General features: G+C 32.6%; 2 protein-coding genes across 4 annotated transcripts in view; one reads left to right on the forward strand and one right to left on the reverse strand.

Moving 5' to 3' along the window:
- The window catches only part of LOC114333357 (myrosinase 1), a 117,769-nt gene extending 102,126 nt beyond the window's left edge, over positions 1-15,643 (forward strand). Inside the window, exons 2-8 of one of the 3 annotated variants that reach the window (XM_028283220.1) lie at positions 4,221-4,487; positions 7,159-7,562; positions 7,648-7,742; positions 10,716-11,009; positions 12,211-12,348; positions 14,596-14,702; positions 15,326-15,643. In XM_028283220.1, the coding sequence (XP_028139021.1) occupies positions 4,221-4,487; positions 7,159-7,562; positions 7,648-7,742; positions 10,716-11,009; positions 12,211-12,348; positions 14,596-14,702; positions 15,326-15,524 (1,504 nt within the window). In that variant the 3' untranslated portion in view covers positions 15,525-15,643. The remainder of the gene's footprint in view (positions 1-4,220; positions 4,488-7,158; positions 7,563-7,647; positions 7,743-10,715; positions 11,010-12,210; positions 12,349-14,595; positions 14,703-15,325) is intronic. The other 2 variants (XM_028283221.1, XM_050643386.1) reach the window with 2 other exon arrangements.
- A 3,176-nt stretch (positions 15,644-18,819) lies between these two features.
- The window catches only part of LOC114333359 (myrosinase 1), a 42,063-nt gene continuing 38,449 nt past the window's right edge, over positions 18,820-22,433 (reverse strand). Inside the window, exon 8 of the mRNA XM_028283222.2 lies at positions 18,820-19,135. Within this exon, the coding sequence (XP_028139023.2) occupies positions 18,928-19,135 (208 nt within the window). The 3' untranslated portion in view covers positions 18,820-18,927. The remainder of the gene's footprint in view (positions 19,136-22,433) is intronic.

A 22,433-nucleotide genomic window follows, 5' to 3' on the forward strand; every position in this document is an offset into this window, starting at 1 on the left:
TTGTTGTTAGTTCTGAAAGCTGGTGTTATTCCTTTCTTTTTTATGTATCTGGCTATTTTTGTTGTTAATTTGCCAGTATATGTGAGAGAGCAGAAGGTACTGGGTTCTTTCTGTGGTGGTGGATACACTAATTTCAAGGCTTTCTTATGGAGTTTTTGGTTTAAAATGTTGTTAACTGTTTGTTCGTTATAGCCATTGTTTACTGCTATTTGTCTAATGATATTTAGTTCTGTCTCGAAGTTATTTTTTGTCAGAGGAATTTCTGTCAGTCTATGTAGCATGCTATGGTAGGCTGCTAATTTGTGTTGTGTAGGATGGGATGATGAATTGTGTATAGTTGTGTCAGTATGGGTAGGTTTATGATATACGGAGAACTCATATTTGTTGTGTAGTCTGGTAATCGTTACATCTAGAAAGTTTATGGAAATTCTGTTCTGTTTCTATTGTGAACTCAATATTACTATGAAGTGAATTAATTTATGATAGAAATTGGTCAAGTTGTCTGTTAGTTCCTGTAAAGCAGACTAGTATGTCATCCACGTATCTCCACCAATAAACACCCCGTATTTAAACAGTTCTTATATTGGTGGAGATACGTGGATGACATACTAGTCTGCTTTACAGGAACTAACAGACAACTTGATCAATTTCTATCATACATTAATTCACTTCATAGTAATATTGAGTTCACAATAGAAACAGAACAGAATAATTCCATAAACTTTCTAGATGTAACGATTACCAGACTACAAAACAAACATGAGTTCTCCGTATATCATAAACCTACCCATACTGACACAACTATACACAATTCCTCTGACAAAAAATAACTTCGAGACAGAACTAAATATCATTAGACAAATAGCAGTAAACAATGGCTATAACGAACAAACAGTTAACAACATTTTAAACCAAAAACTCCATAAGAAAGCCTTGAAATTAGTGTATCCACCACCACAGAAAGAACCCAGTACCTTCTGCTCTCTCACATATACTGGCAAAATAACAACAAAAATAGCCAGATACATAAAAAAGAAAGGAATAACACCAGCTTTCAGAACTAACAACAACTTAAGCAAACATATTAAAAACAATAAAAGCCGAAAGAGAAAGCAACTACAGAGTGGTGTGTACAAACTAACTTGTGGTGACTGTCCGAAAACTTATATCGGTCAAACTGGCAGAACTTTTGACAAACGGATAGCAGAACACAAAAGGGCTTTCAACAATAGAAAAGCAGACACTTCTACATACGCACTTCACCTTCTAGATTATAATCATTCTTTCAATGAAGAGTTTCAAATTCTACATATTCAAAATAAAAGCCTTAACCTATCACTTTTAGAATCAATGGAAATTAATAAATTGAAAAATACAGATATAATTCTGAATGACCAACTCGAGACAAACAGCTCACCACTCCTCAACCTCTTCAGTTAAAGACTTAAAAAGGCAAAGACATTGTAAAATATATCACTTGAGAAAGGCACTTTGCCGAAACAGCTGTAGTAATAACATAGTTGTAATAAATTTTGTGGAAGTATAGAAAACAAACGTTTTTCAGTGTTTTATTGTGAGACTTATAGATATATTATATTGAAGCTAACGTTAGAATATTATTATTTTTAAAACATTGTCGACAACTCTCTTTAAAGGGTAAACCAAATATTGTTCGAATTATTCGTTTTTGTAGGACAAATACTCTCAAACTTTCCGATGCCTGTCCCCAAACAATAATGTTTTGACTGATTATGGAATACACTTGAGAATAGTATAGTGTAACCAACGCATTTACAGTATTAACTTCGTCCTTTAACGACAATACCGCGAAATATGCTCGATTCAATTTTAAACAAGTATTGTTTACGTGTTCGCGAAAATTTAAAGTGTCCACCATCGTGTCAAGAAACTTAGTACTATCAACTGATTTAACAATCATGTTGTCTGTAATTTCGAACGCAGAAGTACTTATTTTTCTTTCACCATAAGAAAACTGAATACACACTGTCTTATCTATATATGAATGTGCTAACTCGAAGGATTCAGCTGAGACAAGTACGGTGGTATCATCTGCATACATGAATATATGTTTTTCTGAGATATATTAAGGCATATCATTTATACAGGGTGTCCCGAAAAGATTGGTCATAAATTATACCACACATTCTGGGGTCAAAAATAGTTCGATTGAACCTAACTTACCTTAGTACAAATGTGCTCATAAAAAAGTTACAGCCCTTTGAACTTACAAAATGAAAATCGATTTTTTTCAATATATCGGAAACTATTAGAGATTTTTTATTGAAAATGGACATGTATCATTCTTGTGGCAGGAACATCTTAAAACAAAATTATAGTGAAATTTGTCCACCCCATAAAAATTTTATGGGGATTTTGTTCCCTTAAACCCCCCCAAACTTTTGTGTACGTTCCAATTAATTCATTATTGTGGTACCATTAGTTAAATACAACATTTTTAAAACTTTTTTGCCTCCTAATATTTTTTCGATAAGCGAGTTTTTATCGAGATGCGGCTTCTTTTTCAATATATTTACGTGAAAATTTTGTGGGGGTTTTGTACCTTTAAACCCCCCAAATGTTTGTGTACGTTACAATTAAAATATTATTGTGGTACCATTAGTTAAGCACAGTGTTTTTAAAACTTCTGCCTCTTAGTTTTTTTTCATAAGTCACCTTTTATCGAGATGTAGCTTCTTTTTCAAAATATACCTAAAAATGTAAATTATAAATAAATTTTCAGATTATTAACAGGTCTCTATAATCGTACTTAACCATATACAAATATGTGGTGGATTCGACAAATATTCAAAATATCTCGATAAACACTGGCTTTTCGAGAAAGTACTAGAAGGCAAAAAAGTTTTAAAAACAGTATGTTCAACTAATGGCAGCACAATAATAATTTAACTGGATCGTACACAAAAGTTTGGGGGGGTTTAAGGGAACCAAACCCTCATAAAATTTTTATGGGGTGCACAAATTTCACTATAATTTTTTTAAAGATATTCTTGCTATAATAATGCCACATGCCCATTTTTAATAAAAAATCTCTAATAGTTTTCGATATATGGGAAAAAATTGATTTTCATTTTGTAACTTCAAAGGGCTGTAACTTTTTTTATGTGCACACTTGTACTAAGGTAAGTTAGGTTAAATCAACCTATTTTTGACTCCAGAATCTGTGGTATGATTTATGACCAATCTTTTCGGGACACCCTGTATAAAGTAAAAAGAGTATTGGACCTAGTATTCCACCCTGGGGTATTCCTAAATTACTATAGTAGATTTCCGATGAAATATTATTAATAGACACAAAAGTGATCTACTCGTTGTATACGAATATACCCATGAGATATTTTATATATCCATGAGATATCCATATTGTGCCATTCAGGAAACCTGTGGCTCTGTTTGCTCTATTCACTTGATATTCCACTTCTGTTTCGAGCTTCTGTTTTTCTGTGATTATGCTTAGTAATTCTTTTTATTTACTCAGTCGCCAAAGTACCTCAACGTTGGTATTTTTTGGTACCCATGGAATCTTTAACATCTATCTAATGTTCTTGAGTGGTTTCCTAGCTTGTTCTATTCTTGATAGGATTTCTCTTAGGTTACACTGGCTGTTGATATGTGCTCCAAAATAGTTTATGGAAGTTACCTGTTCTAGTATTTGTCCCTTGGCGTATTAATATAATACGTGTATTGGTTAGTATCTTTGAAAATACTAGAATTTTAGTTTTGGAAAAACGTTTAGGTGGAAATTGAACATTTCGATATAAGGAACTACCGCATTTATTATATTTTGTAGTTCTTGCGCGTTGCTTGCTATTAGGACGGTATCATCGGCGTACCTGATGCTGTCTATACTGGTTCCGTTGACATTGATTCCACCTTTGACACCGTCTAATGCTTCTCTAAACTCTGTCTCACTCCTCGTCGGATTTTGTATATCTTCGCATGTTGTGTGCTGTTTTTCACTTATTGCTGTTTGGTGCCGATATTGTTCTGAGATAATTCGCAAATTATTTTTGCCAATTTCAGTTGTTGTACGAATTTCGATCATCTTTTGATGATTAACGCTGTCAAATGCTCTTAGATAATCAATAAAACAACATTTTTGGGCTCATTTCGCAGAATTATAACTTCTATAAATTTGGATCGTCAATATAGTACTAATCCGAAACTACATTATTTTACAGATTTTCTGATGCCAAAAATAACGGAACATTTCCAGCTAACTTTTTATTTGGAGTAGCTACTTCTTCTTTCCAAATTGAAGGTGCGTGGAACGAAGACGGTAAGGGAGAAAGTATGTGGGATGAATATAACCATCGAGTGCCATCACCGATAAGGAATGGTGACACAGCAGATATAGCTTGTGATTCCTACCATAAATATAAAGAAGACGTCAAACTAGTGGCAGATCTTGGCGCCGATTTTTATAGGTTTTCAATCTCATGGCCAAGGTAATATTTAATTATTTATAATGTAATATTTATAATGTAATCTTTAATAAAATCCACGAGGAAAATAAACTTCCTGTAGCTGGCTCTATACCATAAATCACAAAAACACTAGACTTGTTGTAAAAGGTATATTTTAAAATTCGCTAAACAAGGTTCACAAGACAAAACGTTTTCGGCATCGGTGTTCTAAAAGCCAAAAAAGCTTCTTTTTGCCTTTTAGAACACTGATGATGGATTTCTTAATCCGAAAACGTTTTGTCTTGTGACCCTTATTAAGGGGAATTTTAAAATATATCTTTTACAACAAATCTAGTATTTTTTAATATTTAATAGTTTGTTTATCTTTTTACAAAGTTCTATATACTATAAACACCATCTAAATGTAGATATAAAACCTTTAAATGCGTTTCAAACTCCTTATAATAAGAACATAAGAACCACAATAACTTCGAAGCGTTAGTGAGTTCCTTGACAATATATATTTCCAAATCATTTGATTGAAAGAAGTGGAGCAATCGAATGTCCAGCAAGATACCCGGATTTAACACCTCTAGATTATTTTTTATGGGGTTTATAGGTGTATATAAATGGGCCACATACTATCCAAAAACTGAAAGATAGAGTTACAGATGAGATAGCATTAATTTCTCCGGAGACCATTAGAAAAATCTTAGATGAATTTTCATTCAGAATGGATTTCTGTTTCCAGAGCCAAGGTGGTCACATTGAACACCAACTTTAATTTTTTTCTTTGGGTGCTTTCTGTTTATACATATATATATTATATATATATTATATATATATTAATTACAAAATAAAAATGGTTTTCGTAATTGCTGCCTATTAATGCTCAAATTAGCTATTAACAGATTATATTTATGTAGAATCGGAAATAAAAAATTGTAATAAAAGTTTGTAAAATATATGCGTGCTTCCATTTAAAGATACACATATCTGTATATCTCAGAAACTGTATATTTGTCAACATCAAAAATATAAAATTTTAAATTGCTGGTCTAAGAGTATCTAATATTATTATATAACCAAGTAGCCAATCTTTTTCTCTTAATCGATTCTCTAGCTCATCCAGTAAACATTCCTGTACATATATGCCAATATGATTACCTCTTCTACAATCTTGTAACTCAGAAAAAAATATATATAATCCGGTTCTATTCAATCGTGAGGTGTCGAGAAATATGTTATTACTTCCTAATCATCTCTCTCCAAAGTTTTCTGTTCGACGTCTTTCTCTTAGCTTCCTCCCGTGTGAGGTTTCTGCTTTTTAGTGATTTTCCCATAGCATCGTTCCATTGTTGACACGGTCTTCCTCTTCTAATTGTACCACTTCCCTTTGCTTCCCAAACTAACTTGACTTGCCTATGTGGATCTAACCTATTTAAATGTACAAACCATCTTAGTTGTGCTCTTTCTATTGCTTTGTTGGCACTCTCAACATCTAGGTTGTTTCTTATCGTTTCATTTTTTACCTTGTCCATTAGCGTAACTCCTTCTACTCTTCGTAAATACTTCATTTCGGAAGATTGTATCTTGCTCTTCTCCCGTTCAGTTAGCGTCCATGTTTCACTTCCATATAGTAAAGTAGGGAGGTATATTGTCTTATATACTGAAACTTTCGTCCTCATGCTAATTTCTCTTTTGCTAATAAAACCTGAATTCAGGGAATATAGCCGTGATGTTTTAGCGATTCTGTTGTGCAGCTCTTTTTGCATTTTTTCCTTTTCCATCTATTATAGTTCCTAAATATTCAAAATGCTCTACTTGTTCTACTAAATTTCCGTCTAGGTTTATATGTACTTCTCTCGGTGTCTTGGATATAAGTAGAGTTTTGGTCTTTGCTAAATTTATTTTCATTCCTTTGTCTGCAAGTTCTCTCGTCCATAAATTTAGGTTGTTCTGTAAATATCTCGCTGAACTTGCTATCAATGCAACGTGATCTGTAAATACACATTCACTAAGGGCCGGTTGTTTGAACGCTAATCAAAAATGATCATTATCAAATATTTAATTACTGTCACAACTGTCAATGTCAACTTTGATTGGGTTGCTAAAAACACAATTATTAATTACAATAATTATGAAATTAGTTAATCAATTATGTTAATAATTGCTATGTTAATTGATTAACTAATCTCATAATTATAATCAATTATGTTTTCAGCAACCCAACCAAAGTTGACATTGACAGTTGTGACAGTAATTAAATATTTGATAGTGATCATTGTTAATTAGCGTTCGAACAACCGGCCCAAAGGCAAGGCCGCACATCAAAGAAACATGAAATGTAAATTACGTTTCATGGAAATAAACCACTGCTAAACAAATATACGTCCGGTCATTTATGAGACTCTCCGAAAATAAAAAAGTGTTATGAGCATGAATCACACTCGTTTCATTGATAGGCGGACTTTGAGATTTGTTTAGCAGTGTTTTAGTTTCATGAAACATGTTTTTCGTTTCATGTTTCATGTTTTTCGTTTCATGTTTCTTTGGTGTGCGGCTTGGCTTAGAGTTATACTTTTTAATCGATGGTAACCTAAATATAATTTTCGGGACTTTCTACTGCATTTTTCTATTACGTCTATCATATATATAATGAATAGCAATGCAAATAAAAAATATTTATCTCATAATTACAATTATATTACAGGATTCTTCCTACTGGCTATACCGACAACATCAATCAGAAAGGTATCCAGTACTACCAGAACTTAGTCAAAGAGATTCTGAAATACAATATGGTACCAATAGCTACTTTATACCACTGGGAACTTCCACAAACGCTTGTTGCTTCTAATTTAGACTGGGTTAATCCTGATATTGTTGACATTTTTGTAAACTACACACGTGTTGTAATCCAGAATCTTCCAGATGTAGGCCTCTGGATAACCGTAAACGAACCAAAGCAGATCTGCCATCATGGCTATGGTGAGGGTAAGTTTGCTCCAGGAAGACACAATAGCGGTGTGGACGACTATCAATGCGACTATGTTGTACTTAAAGCTCATGCGAAGGCTTACCATATGTATAAGGAGGAGTTTCCACATTATAAAGGTAATATCTTCATTACATCATACTAGTAATTATATTCTTATTTTTGTGTTTGTTTTGAAGATACTTAGTTTATTTTTTCTTTTAGCTCTAATGTCATTAACCATAGATTGTGAATGGTATGAACCTTTAACAGATTCCAAGGAAGATATGAATGCAGCTAGAAGAAATATTGATTTTGAAGTAAGAATACTCAGTACAATATTTATTTAATTATAGGTTTTAGGTTAAAAATTTTTGACTCAGAACAATTAAATCTATCATATTTTTACATAAACCAGGACCTAGTTCATTCAAAAAGTTAACGAGTTCACCGGAAATTACTAGATTTTGTGGAATTAGTTAAAAGTTGGTATCTTTTTGTCGGAACTCAGTCTGCAACTGGATAAAATTCAGTAATCGATCGTTTTATGTAAAAACTTATGATCATTATCACTAAAGCTTATGATCATTAGCAAGAAAAATATAAGAGGTCAACTTTACATCAACCAAATCCCTGTAGAAAGAGTGAAGCACTACAACTACCTCAGTAGCATAATAAATGAAGAAGGGACCAACAACCAAGAGATAAGAGCAGAGCCGGCCCGTGGGTAATATTTCACCCGTGCGAATTACTATTGTGGCGCCCCCCCCCCCGGCGTGGGGCAACTGGTTTTGAAAAGTTCAACTTTTTAGGAAAATCATAGTAGTAAAAGTCATTTATAGTAAAAGGAAAGTAGTATACAACATGTTTTATTTAAACTTAAGTTAACAAGTTATACAATTAGATTTTATTTAAAAAAGTCATCCAAAAGTTACAAAACTATGGCAAAAAGCCATGATACATATTGTGTTTTTATGTTATAGGCTAAGTTGAACAAAGTTAACTTTCCGAGATTTTCTCTGGGCAAACTCATTTACAATTGCATTAACATCAATATTCTCGAGCACTGCAAACTCAATTGACATCAAAGCTAGTCCCACCAATCTGTCTTGCGACATTGAAGACCTCAGATAATTTTTTATTATTTTCAACTTGGAGAAACTCCTTTCTCCACTCGCGACAGACACTGAGAGAGTAAGAAGGATTCGCAGTGCTACACACAGATTAGGAAAGTTCTCCACAAATTCGTTGTCTGCTAAGTAGCTCAACATGTCAACTGGGCCTTTGATTTTGCCTTTGTCTTCTTTTTCGACATTCTGAATCATGCTGTTGTTAAGTTTCAATTCAGAATATAGTTGAAGACCATCAATGTCACTGTGCTGGCTATCAGTGAGAGCAGTGTGTAGGTCCTTGCAGCATTTTAATAAGGTTTTGTCATCACTTGTGGTGTTTGAATGTAAAAACCCAAACAGTTGGTGGTAGTTTTAAAGCTGCTCAAATCTGTCGCCTAGAGAAGAGATACAGTGATCCAAGACCGCGTAGAAGAATTTAGTTTTGAACACGATCTCAGGATCAAGAACTGTTTCATCACTTGATTCATAAGAAAACAATTTCTTCTTTTTTCTCGGCCGCAGTTCACTTTCTTTAGGGAATGCTGGGTCAACTTCAATCATTTCGGCCACTTCCCTGCAATCGACTAATATTCTGTTGAATCCTGCATCACTCCTTGTTTCTTGAAAAAATTGCTTCGTTGAAGAAATCAAAGCAAGAGAGTTTGCTATGTTCATGTCAACCTCTTGAAGTTTCTTGTCTGAATTGTCAACAACAACTGACGATGTACTTGCACTAGCATAATCAATGACATTTGTTGTACTCGTAAAACTGGAACTTGGTTTATTAACAAAAAAAATTTTTTCAACAAAACAGTCCGCTTCTTATTTTCTATAACTTGCTCTTTTTGTCTTTTCCTATAAAAGGCACCCGGAGGCTTCTTTTTGTCGGCCATTGTTTACAGTCACTCCAATCCAAACGAGGCACAAGGCTAAAATGAAAACTCACGTACTTGGCGGCAGTTCTGTCTAGCGGCTGACCCACTACTTTGTCCGTTGTATAGTGTAATTTGGGTTGCCTATATGAACTTGAATCGGCGAAATGAGCATATAAATAATACCAGCAGTATTCCACCACACATACAATTATGTCTTTTTGTCTATAATAAGGCTTTTATAATAACTTACTAAGGCTTTCTGAAATATTAATAATTCATCATAAATGAATGAATAATTGACTTAAAAAATTGACATCATTTAAATAATTTATCGCTTTTTAATTTTTTTGCGAGGGGAAAATTCGCCCCACACCCTTGACGCCCTGTGCGGGCGCACGGCTCGCACGGCCCTCGGGCCGGGTCTGGATAAGAGCTCGCATCGGAAAAGCTAGATCGACCTTCAACCGGAGGGGAGCCTTCTTCCAGAACCACAACCTCTCTCTTGGTATAAAAGTAAGAATGCTCTTTATGGTATTGAATCGTGGACCTTGAACTAAGATATGTGCAGAAAATTGGAAGCATTTGGGATGTGGCTATATCGGAAAATACTTAAAATCCCATGGACTGACTGAATCACAAATGAGTTCCTCAGAAGTTTGCAGAAGAACTGCGAGATACTAACCACCATCAAGTCTGGAAAGTCAAATCTTCTGACACATTATGGGAAATGAATCCAGATTATGCTCTCCTACAAGCCATCCTGCAAGGAATCATATTTCGAAAACGATGTTCAGGAAGAAGAAAAACATCATGGCTGAACAACCTCAGAATTTGGTTCAACAAAACATCTGTGTAGCTTTCCGCGCTGCTGTAAATAAGATAAAAATTGCCATGATGATCGCCAACAGTCGTCACGGATAGGCACTTCAAGAAGAAGTAAAACTTAATCAAATCCGTTGTATGTTTATCAAAGGCGCTCGCATTGCAAATGCTAATCGAGAATCTACAATCCAGTAAATAGAGTCTCAATTCTTCTTTTATAAGTTATGTAGGATAGCCATAGCTGTCATTGTTAGGATAGGTACCTTAAGGTAAAGGAGAACAAGTATTGTAAACACCTGAAGAATCCATCGTGCAATAAAACATGTCATACACAAGTAAAAAATTGTACAAAAGACTTTTAACTTATTTATTTTATTTAATTGAAACTAACATTCCATAATATAATTTTCGTGATTTGGTTTGATGTGTCTAATTGCTTACATAATTAGTGAATAGTAATTCTTAAAAGTTCATCTTCTTTTAGTGTGGTTTGTACTCTAATCCAGTATACAATGGTGATTGGCCCTCAAGCGTGAAAGAACGCGTCAAATTAAGAAGTCAGCTACAAGGATATAATAGAAGTCGATTACCAGAATTTACTACAGAAGAGATCAATTACATAAAAGGAACTTCTGACTTGTATTTGCTGAATGTTTATTTTGCTTATTTAGTTAAAGATGTACCCGAAGCTCCCAGTAATGTTACTAGTTTCAGATCTGATGTTAAAGCAGAACTCATTCGATTTCCTGGAACTAGTGTCGGAATTAATGGAATGCCAGTAAGTAGAAGATGTATCTTTATCTTTACCACCAAGTTCTGTCTGATGAGCTTGTACTTATAGATTCTAATAATTAGAAAAAAACATTTAAATAAAACAGGTGCTGGTTTGATATGAAAATTTGTAAAGGGTTAAAGGCAAAATTATTCAAAAAAATGTTGTATATGTAGGTACGGTACCTTTTATGGTGTCTTCTTCTTCTTTTCTTCTCCTTCTTCTAGTCGACTAGGGTGGGTGGCGGTTTTGGCACTGGTTTGGTTTAAAACTATATAAAACTGTGTCGTTTCACAACGAATGCACGTATTGATATATCAATATATTGAACGTATTGATATATCAATATATCAACGAATGCACGTATTGATATATCAATATATATCAATATATTGATATATACACATATCTGATTCAATGCACGTATATGCCTAGCGTCCCCAAACTATCTTAAGTGGCTATGAGCTTGGCGGTGGATGGCACCTACAGGACCGTATTAGTACGTAACATACACACACATGGTTAAACAAAATAAAAAATGAATAAAAATAAAAACTTAAGATATTAATTACTAATTATATATATAAAAGAAAAATATGTGGAGGAACGGAACAGAGCTAAACACAGTGTAACACATGTCACAGTATGGCAGGTAGCCATATGGTTTAAAGTATAAAGTCACAATTATTTCTACTTGACGGGCGTTCTTAGATAATTTGTTATATCAGGGGCCGTATAGTGCGCCTTTAACCTTATTAGCTCCGGCGACGCGTAAGCGCGTCCAAATATGACTATAGATTAGTGCCGTGGGCGCATAAGCACGTCCATGGCACATAAAGTATTCAAACAAAATTTATTTCTGCCTGCACAGGAGCTGATGTTGCAAATATTGAAACGGAGCTGGAAGAAGCGGTTTAAGAAAAGAGAGATAACGTCAATGTAGTAGCATTGTAGTAGGTTACTTTAATAGAATGTAAATAACTGCATGGTTTTGTATTAATCACCGATATACGAAAGGCTATTCTCTTTATTTCGCCTTTACCAGCAAATTTTGTCTGATGAGCGAAACACATTTCACAGAATGACAGGTAGACGAGATGTAAATATTATTTGAAATTGGCAAATATTTAAATCTTTTGAAAAAATTTCTTTTAATATCAATTAAAAACTTTTCAACCCTATTGATTTTTTATGAATTAATTTGTAGATCGTACCATGGAGTGTAGAAAATGTGTTGAAATTTATTAAGGACGAATATAAGGATCCTATTATACTAATTTCGGAAGTAGGTACTTCTGAAGACGGGACTTCTTTAGAAGATGATATGAGAATAGACTTTTATGAAGTACGTATAGTATGATAAATATATAATATATCATTTTGATTGTAAAATGTGATGTAAAACCTAGACACCACTATTAGTTAATATTGTTTTTATTATATTCTTCAGATTTAAGCCATGCCGCTCTCATTTTCTCTTCATTCTTTTCACGGAAAATACCTCATCCAAGACATCCATATCATCTTGACGTCCTAAAAAATACCGTTTTTTGTATGATCTTATTAGATTAAAGATATACAGTGTGGGCCAAAGAAAACAGTCCACCTCGATATTTGGCAGTATTTATTAGATTTTAAGGAAATGAAAAAACAGGTCGATTTTTGATCTAAGGGGGACACATTTTTAAAGTACATACATCTGTTATTTGTAAACCCCCTTCTTTCCACTTCCGCACCCCTTATTTTTAAATAGGGAATAGGGGTCGTGTGCTAGCTCATTTGAAAGGTTATTCAATTCTCTATTCAGCAATATAAACATTAAAATAATTATTTATACAGGGTGTCAAAGCAAAAAAAAATTTAATTAAATTAATTGACAAAAAAAGAAGAATGTATGTAATTTATTTAATCCAAAATACATTCTACTGCTGTCACGAAACAGAAAAAAATGTTTTTTGATAAATAAACATTAGTTCAGAGAAATAAGGAAAAAAAATATCGTGTTGGTGACACATCCCCCTCCAGGCTGAAACCAAATTTTTCGAGTAATATGGTCATCTATAATAATATCCTATATGTTTCCTGCAGCCGATTTTGATGATATACATAGTTATAAACAAATGAAGATCAAAAAACGGTAAATTTTCGCTTTTTTCGTCTCTTACTAAAAAATTGGGCATTTTAAACAAATTTGAGAGTAATAAACTCATAAACCGTATAAAAAACTTCAATATGGCGTTCGCTGAATATGTCTATCCTTATTGGTTACTTAGAAAATTGCCAAATAAATCATAAATTTTGAGTTTTTATAAATATTCATAACTTATGTAAAAATTTACTTAGAACCTTCTTATTACATAGAATGCTGAGACTTATGGTGCTTAAATTACACCCTAAATTCTAAAGCAATTGGTCAAATAGTTTAAAAGTTATTTAATTTGTTTATCCAAAATTAATTTTTTTTGCAACACTGTAAGTCAGAAAATGATGAAGTTACAGTAATATTTTGGATAGTTTATGAAAGAAGAAAATTTACAGTATTAATTTAATTTAAAAAAAAATGACAAAAAATAATTATAGATATTGCAAAATAATTTTGCAAAAACATGTGAATTAAAAAAATGGGGGGGGGGGGCTAACTTTGTCCCTAAATGTCCTAGAACAGTTGTTTTTCTTTCTAAATGTGTATAAAAATTCAGTCTTTCTAAATATGAAAAAATAATTTTTCTACGGGTAACGGTTAAAAAGTTATTCTAATTGTTTATAAGTAAGCAAAAAATGGACATGCAAAATAATTTTACACTGTTTAAAATTATTTTTTGTCATTTATTTTTAGTTAAGATAATAGTATAAATGTTCTTCTTTCATAAACTGTCCGACGTATTATTGTAACCTCATAATTTTCTGACTTAGAGTGTTGCAAAAAAAATGAATTTGGGAAAAATAAATTAAATAACTTTTAAACTATTTGACCAATTGCTTTGAAATTTAAAATATAATTTAAGTACAAGAAGTCTCGGCATTCCGCGTAACAATAAGATTCTAAGTTAATTTTTACCTAAGTTACGAATATTTATAAAAACTCAATATTTATGATTTCTTTTGCAATTTTCTAAGCAACCAATAAGGTTGGACATATTCAGCGAATGCCATATTGAAGTTCTTTATACGATTTATGGGTTTCTTACTCTCAAATTTGTTTAAAGTGCTTAACTTTTTGGTAATAGACGAAAAAAGGGATAATTTACCGTTTTTCGATCTTCATTTGTTTATAACTATGTATATCATCAAAATCGGCTGCAGGAAACATATAGGTTAATAATATAGATGTCCATAGTACTCAAAAAATTTGGTTTCGGCCTGGAGGGGGATGTGTCACGAGAAAAACCTTATTTCTCTGGACTACATTGCTTTTCGCTTAATTTGAATGTTCAAGATGGTACCGCAGTACGCGTTCATCTACTCAGTATCTGACATAATAGCTATGTGCACTGTCCTTCTGAGGCTTTGCATCTAAATAAATTTCACAATGTGTGTATATGTGTTTAGCTGATATAATTCAAAGTAATATATTATTCTATAATCTTTTTAGAAAGCATTTAATGCAATGCTCGAAGCTATGTATAACTATGACGTAAAAGTAATAGGAACAACAGTTTGGAGTTTATTGGATAATTTAGAATGGACTGATGGATATGCGTAAGTACCGATTTACAAATTGACATTTTGGTATGCTTCTTTTCATGAGCATTTTTCAGTGCGTCACAAATCATAGAAAAAAAGGTAAGTCCGTGAAAATACACATTTATGACATTTATTCTAACATGACATTTTAGTTAAATCTGACAGTTGTCACATTTTATTTGCAATTTGGCATAAAAGCAAATTAATCCTGTTTATTGCATTTATAAATGGTATTTTCTTTGATTTGTATAGTCTTATAAATTGTACAGATTATATTCGTAGATATATTATATAATTAGTAAATAATTTTTTTTTCGACTATAGCGCCATCTATTGACAACTAGAATAAATGTTATAAATGTCACCGACGAAATGTAATCACCGACGTACGTTTTTTTCTGTCACATACAATTTAATGCGTTAGAAAGAAATCGAAAAACTGTGACGCACTGAAAGATCTTCATGAGAAAAAGCATAGACAGTATTAAGTAATAAAAGTAGTAAAGACAGTAAGCAGTTAAACATTTTTTAGACGCTATGAACTTTTAGTTATCTTTGTGGCATTGGAAAATGCCACTATTAATTTCTAACAACTATCTATTTCAATTTTCAAATTCTCATCATATTTTACATTTTAGAGCTCATTTCGGCCTCTACCACGTAGACTTCAACCATCCAAATCGTACCAGAACCCCAAAAAAATCAGCAACCTATTATAAAAACGTGATAAATACGAGGCGGTTATTAAGAGCTGACAATGGTTCAAATATTAATAAAATTTCAGGATTTATGACGATAGTATTATTATTTCCAATTCTGTGGAACACATTAATGTAGTTGTTATTAATAGAATAACCCTACACCACTATGTGGCAGCAGGGTTTTTTGAAAATGTATATTATTAATATAATTAATAAATTATTTATATTAAATTATTAATAAATGGTTATACTGGTTATTTCTGTATAATTTACAACCAATTTCTCCCTTCATTTTAGCTTTCCTAATACAACTTCAATTTTAAAATACCTAGTTATTAAAGTGGGCTAGTTTCAACTACACTATTAGAATGATTTAGTGATGATGGTGTGACTAGACCGAAAATGTTAGGGAGATTATAATACGTTTGGAAGGATTTTAAAATTTTTAAACAAATTTCACCAATTTTCACTCGAAATTTTTTTCATCATCATCATCAATGGTGCTACAGCCATATAAAAGAGCCTCGACCTTCCCAAGTCTATTACGCCAGTTAGTTCTATTCATTGCCAACTGTTGCCAGTTTGCTGCGCCTATTTTTCTACAATCCTCATCTACACCATCCTTCCATTTGAGCTTTGACCTACCCCTATTTCTACTTCCCACAGGTTGTGATATAAGAATTCTTCTAGGAGGGTTGTTCTGTTGTGATCTTGCTAGATGTCCTGCCCATCTTAGTCTTCCTATTCTTATAAGAGATACTACGTCTTTACCACCAAATATATGTTTATATTTGTGGTATACCTCGTAGCTGTACCTCCTCCTCCAAACACAGATGCCACCGAATATTCCAATAGGATCCTTCGTTCAAATATAAGCAAAGGTTTTCATCTGCCTTGGAGATGATCCATGTCTCCGATCCATATGTTAACACTGGTTGTATAAGGGTTTTGTATACAGTGCTAGTCAAAAGTCCGTACCCCCCCTCGTATCTTTTGAACGGTTATTCCTATCATAGTGAAATTGGGAGGGAGGAAATAAATGGAGGTAAGCTTCTTAACTAGTCATGACAGGTGACGTAATAGTGACAGATGACTTTACAGCGCCACTGTGACAGATAATTTTAAATAGGTTCTTATGGCAAGTGATACCTCGTTTGAAAGGTATTAAAAATACCTATTCAGTCATACTAATTTTGTTTGAGTTTAAGCTAATTATGATGAATAAATGAAATAAATATAAAATTGTAGTTTCGCGTTTAATTAAAAAAATTCAAAATTCCGCCTATGATTGCTTTTCAAAAAGGTTGACGTTGACGTAAAAACTACTAGAGAATTGAAAAACGTCAACTTTTTTGACAAAAAAGCCATAGGCGGACATTTGAATTTTTATTAATTAAATGCGAAACTACAATATTATATTTATTTAATTTATTTACCAAAATCAAAATCCACTTAAACTCAAAAAAATTAGTATGACTGAATAGGTATTTTGAATACCTTTCAAACGAGGTATCACTTGCCATAAGGTCCCATTTAAAATTATCGGCCACAGTGGCTCTGTAACGTCATCTGTCACTATTACGTCACCTATCATGACTAGTTAAGAAGCTTACGTCCGTTTATTTCCTCCCTCCAAATTTCACTATTATAAGTATAACCGTTCAAAAGATACGAGGGGGGGTACGGACTTTTGACTAGCACTGTATGATTATTTTTGTTTTTTGGCTTAAGTTTCCGCTTCTCATATGTCTACTCAGTCCAAAATAGCATTTGTTTGCTAGGATTATCCTTCGCTTGATTTCTTCCGTCATGAAGTTCTCCTTGGTGATCAGGGAGCCTAAGTATGTGAATTTGTCCACCACTTTACAGGTAGAGTTATCAATCGTGAATTGGTGACCGATGTTTCTGGCTCTATTGTTGGGGGTTGATGCCATCATTTTAGTTTTCTCCTTATTTACTTACAGGCCTATATTTTTTGAGACCTTTGAGAAGGTGGTATACATTTCTTATAGCTTGCGTGTTGTGCGGGCAACTAGGTCCACGTCATCTGCATATGCCAAAATTTGGGATGATTTATTAAAAATATTTCCTCTGTTGTTTATTTGGGCATCTCTGACCGCCTTTTCCAGAGCTATGTTGAAAAGGAAACAAGCCAGCGCATCTCCCTCTCGCAGCCCAACTGCGAAACTTTTTTACTTTTTATAAATTTCCTAAATCTATGTAAGGTCAAAAAATCTTCTTCTTCTTTTTTTCTCAAAATGTTATTTGCATTTTCTATCGTAAAGTATCAATGGAAAATATAATATTTTAATAGAAGGGACTCAAAAATGTCATTATATGGCATTATAACAAGTTACTTTGATTCAAAACAAACTTTTGATCAAATTTTATAGTGTAGAAAACGTTAAAATACCGTTTTTTACATTTTTCTCCATTCCCAAAATACATCATAATCGATTTGGCTGAAAATATGCCCACAGATATACAAAATATAGGACTTTAAGTGGTGAGAAGGATTTGAATTATATTACAATACCAAAAAAGTTACATGCAATATTATAGTCAAAAATATAGGCGTCTACTGTAAGTATAATTAACTCGAAAATATCGACCTCACGACAAAAATTGTTAAAAAGAAATTGTAATAATTGTAAATACGATTTATTTGGAACAATTTTAGTTCCTACCATTTTTGTCGAAAAGTTAAAAATAGCGGAGATATTGAGCAAAACAGGTTCTCCTTTAAAATCAAGATGGCGGCTAACGTAACGGAGGAATTCATTCGTGATTTTAAATTTAGGTTACTATTGACTCCCCTAAAGGTCAGAAAAATAAAATTTTGGGCAGATCGGCATTCAAGGTCAAATGCTATCCCGACTGGACTAATATATACTTTTGAGTCTGATATTACTGCATGTAACTTTTTTGGTATTGTAATATAATTCAATTCCTTCTAAACACTTAAAGTCATCTCTTTTGGCTATCTGTGGGCAAATTTTCTGCCAAATCGATGGTGATGTATTTTGGGAATGGAGGAAATGTAAAAAACGGTATTTTAACGCTTTTTACACTATAAAATTTGATCAAAAACTTGTTTTGATTCAAAATAACTTGTTATAATGCCATATAATGACATTTTTGAGTCCTTTCTATTAAAATATTATGTTTTTTATTGATACTTTACGACAGAAAATGCAAATTTGTTTAAAAAACACCAAATCACTGTAAAATCGCATAAAATGACATTTTGAGAAAAAAAGAAGAAGGAGATTTTTTGACCTTAAATATCTTATTTTTACGTCCCGCAGAAGCTGTATATCAATTTTCAGACAAATCGGAGATCCAAAATTTTTTGCTTGAGTGATTTGACATGGAATATACCGTATACTATTTAAAATTCACAGAGAAATTATTGTTAAATAAAAGATAAGTTCATGTTGATCTTTTTGTTATTTGAATATAAAATTCCTATTTACAAAGTGATGGTTCTATAAAAATTATCTTAATACCAAATAAAATAAATATTGTCTCTTGGAAATTTACCATAATTTAAAGAAATAAAATGATACTATTATAAAGCCAACCACATATCCGTTAACCTTGGTGATGCTTTGTCCTCCATCACTATGAGAATTATCCTCTATACTCTTTGTCTTGATGACATTTTTATAGTACTCTGCAGAAGCTTTGGCTGTTCTCGTTCTGTTATCGTCTGTAAAATCTACGGAATATAATCCAAAATGGGCCCTATAAAAAATGATCTATTAAAAAAAAAGACTAAGTTTTCAATCTAATAGCACATAAAACAATATTAAAAATGTTACTCTACATCCCACCAGATTGAAAACAATGGGAATCTTCTCTGGTTAAACCTCCGAGGCTTCTAAAATTTGCAAGCCATAACGGATGCTGAGACTAAAGAAGATGAGGGAATTTTACAATTTATAATTCACGTCCCATCTGCTCAGCGCGGTAAAGTTCCAACAAGAATAGTTCCCTTCGTACTACAATCAGAGTAAACATGTAAATCAAAAATGAATAACCGTTTTCAATTTCGTTGCAACACGAAACTACAGCCGCATTATATTCTATGGTTTATTTTTTAACCAAGAGGAGTAAAATAAAAAGACAGATTCACACCCAAGAAAGTCACTAGAAAAGTCACATCTTCAAAATACATCTTCTTTTTTGGTTGATCATGTCGGCCAGCAACGGTAATTCATAAATATTATATTAATACGTCGCTAAAGAGTTCTAAAAACAACTGCTTTTTATATAAAAGCAGACTAAAAATCTAAAAATTAAAGAAATAACGCAGAAATTACAAAAAATAGCCAATATAACTTAATAAATTAACCTATGATATGCCAAAAGTGTTAAAATTTGATAAATGTCATTAGTGTCAAAATTTTATAACAGTGGAGTAAAGTTGTCTGCGGTTGGACGAATTACAAACAAGCGTTACAGCGCGGTAAATTTGAATCACTCCTCCTGGTTTAAAAACAAACCATAGTTCAATCAGAGAGTGCAGCAAGCTCCTCTACCGGTTTCTAAATTTATTAGTCTCTCACCAGGAGCCACATCAACTGCCTAGCGGCAACTAGGGATGCGCAAAAATTTCAAAACATCGATATTTACATCGAATGATGTATCAAACGACTAACATCGATTTACTGAATTATCGGATTGAAAACATCGATGTTTTAATATCGAAGCATCGCCCATTATCGCTGCAGCCACCTACAGGATCTTTTAATAAAAGTACCAATGCAGATGACATGTGACATCTCGAATCTTCTATTTTGACAAATAACATTAAACATGTTTGTGTTTGTATTTGTAAAATATAAATAAAACAAATGGACGATTCTATGTTGTTACAGATTTAACTATAAATAAAATCAAACATTAACATAAGGTCATTGAAAATGTACAAAAATTTTCCAAAAACATCGACATAAATATCGGTTCGCCGATATTATCGAAATAAAAAAATCGATGTATAAATCGATTATCGAAAGCAGAATATCGATGTTTTTAAATCATCGATATATCGTGCGCATCCCTAGCGGCAACTGCTATCAAAAGACTAACTGCCTTACTAATAAAACACTCGTATTCTAAGGTTATTCCGTATTTATATCTAGAATAGTTATTCTAAGTATAAGGTAGATATAATACAAAAATAATTTGTTACCAATAAACTCCGTATAAGTTAGTTATAAGTATTCCCACTTTATTCCGAAATATTAGTTTGGCAACGACGCAATCTTCTACACAAATGCATAAAACAACGATATATTGGGTAAAATATGTCAATTTTGACTTTTCTCTACAAATAATACACCAAATTCCGTCATTTTTTGATGAACTACCCGCAGTTGCTTTTCCCTTTATGAGTCGTATAAACTCAAAAAATATGTAGATTACATAATTTTTTGATGGACTATGGCCGTATTCTCTGCTATATTTTAATAAATCGTTATTTCTTATATTGTATGTTGAGTTTGAGCATTTCATAAAATGGCTTCGAATAAAAGGAACCTTGTATTTTCTGCTGTAATGTAATAAATCGTTATTTCGTATGTTGTATGTTATGTTTGAGCATTTCATAAAATGGCTTCAAATAAAACAGAACGTTACATTAAATGGGAAAGTGAAGAAAAAGTAAACTTTATTTATTTGACTTATAAATGCAATGTAAATATGTTAATTTCAGCATATTTTGAAGAATATTGTGAGAGATTTTCTACATATTATAGAAAATAAAGACCTTATTTTTCTTGTAGAGTGGAGGATAAGCCTCCTCCTCGCTTGTTCACAATAAGTGAATCACCTACTAATTTTTCTAAAAATCTTACATCATCTTTAGGAAACCGGATTTTTATTCTGCTTTGTTTGAAAAAGAATGTATGCTTTCTTTGAAAGTTTCCTTTTTCGTGTATTTTCCATCATGTTAATTAAATTATCAACTTCCTCGTTAGCCGCAATACCTCTTAAACACATTTTTTTATTGTATATCTACTCACAAAACAAATCAAAAAATAATATATTTTTGTCTCTGATGACTTTGACAGTCATAAAATAGGTTACACCAGACTTAAACAAGGGTGTGGGTCGGTATAAACTTGGACTAAATTCTTATACCAAGTATAACCTATACCTAAGTTATTCCATGTTTATTGGTAGTTATTTTGCCTATACCTGATTTATTCTCAGTATAACTTTTATACTTTTATATTTTAATGTAATACTGGAAGGAATAATCAGGAAAAGTAAAATAAGCACACAGGAAACGATTTTTAAAAATGGCCACCAATGTATTGCATTCGCAGATGATCTAACATTATTATCGACAAGTAAGAAAGAGCTAACAAAATTAATGAGCAATATAATAAAACAAGCCAAACCTTTTGGTCTTCTCATAAATAAGGAAAAGACAAAATACATGATAATGGGAGAAACAGATAAAGAAAATGAAGACAATTTCACATTGGAGATAGAAGGAGAAAATGTATGCGCATTTAAAAGAGTTTCAGAATTTACATACCTGGGTGTAAAAGTAGATGAAAAGGGACATGGGGAAGGGGAAATAAAAGCAAGAATAGCAAAAGCAAACAAAAAGTATGGAGCATTGCGTCCATTAATGAAATCCAAAGATGTGTCAAGAAAAACAAAAATAAGAATCTACAAAACAGTTATCAGACCTACAGCTACATATGCATGTGAAACATGGGTGCTTAAAAAATCAGAAATAGACCTTTTAGAAAGATGGGAGAGGAAAATACAACGAGCAATATATGGAGGCGTGAAAATAGACGGTCAATGGAGAAGAAGAAATAATAAGGAACTTGAAGAACTATATAATCAACCAAAAATAACGACGGCAATCAAAGCACAGAGAATCCGATACTTAGGACACATAGAAAGAATGGGAAAGGCGAGAATGCCAAAAATGGTTCTATTACGTAAGCCAATACAAAAAAGAAGAATAGGAAGACCAAGAAGGAGATGGAAGGACAGCGTATATGAAGACTTAAAACAA

The sequence above is a fragment of the Diabrotica virgifera genome, chromosome 2, assembly GCF_917563875.1.
Source record: "Diabrotica virgifera virgifera chromosome 2, PGI_DIABVI_V3a".
In the NCBI taxonomy this organism is placed as follows: Eukaryota; Metazoa; Arthropoda; class Insecta; order Coleoptera; family Chrysomelidae; genus Diabrotica; species Diabrotica virgifera.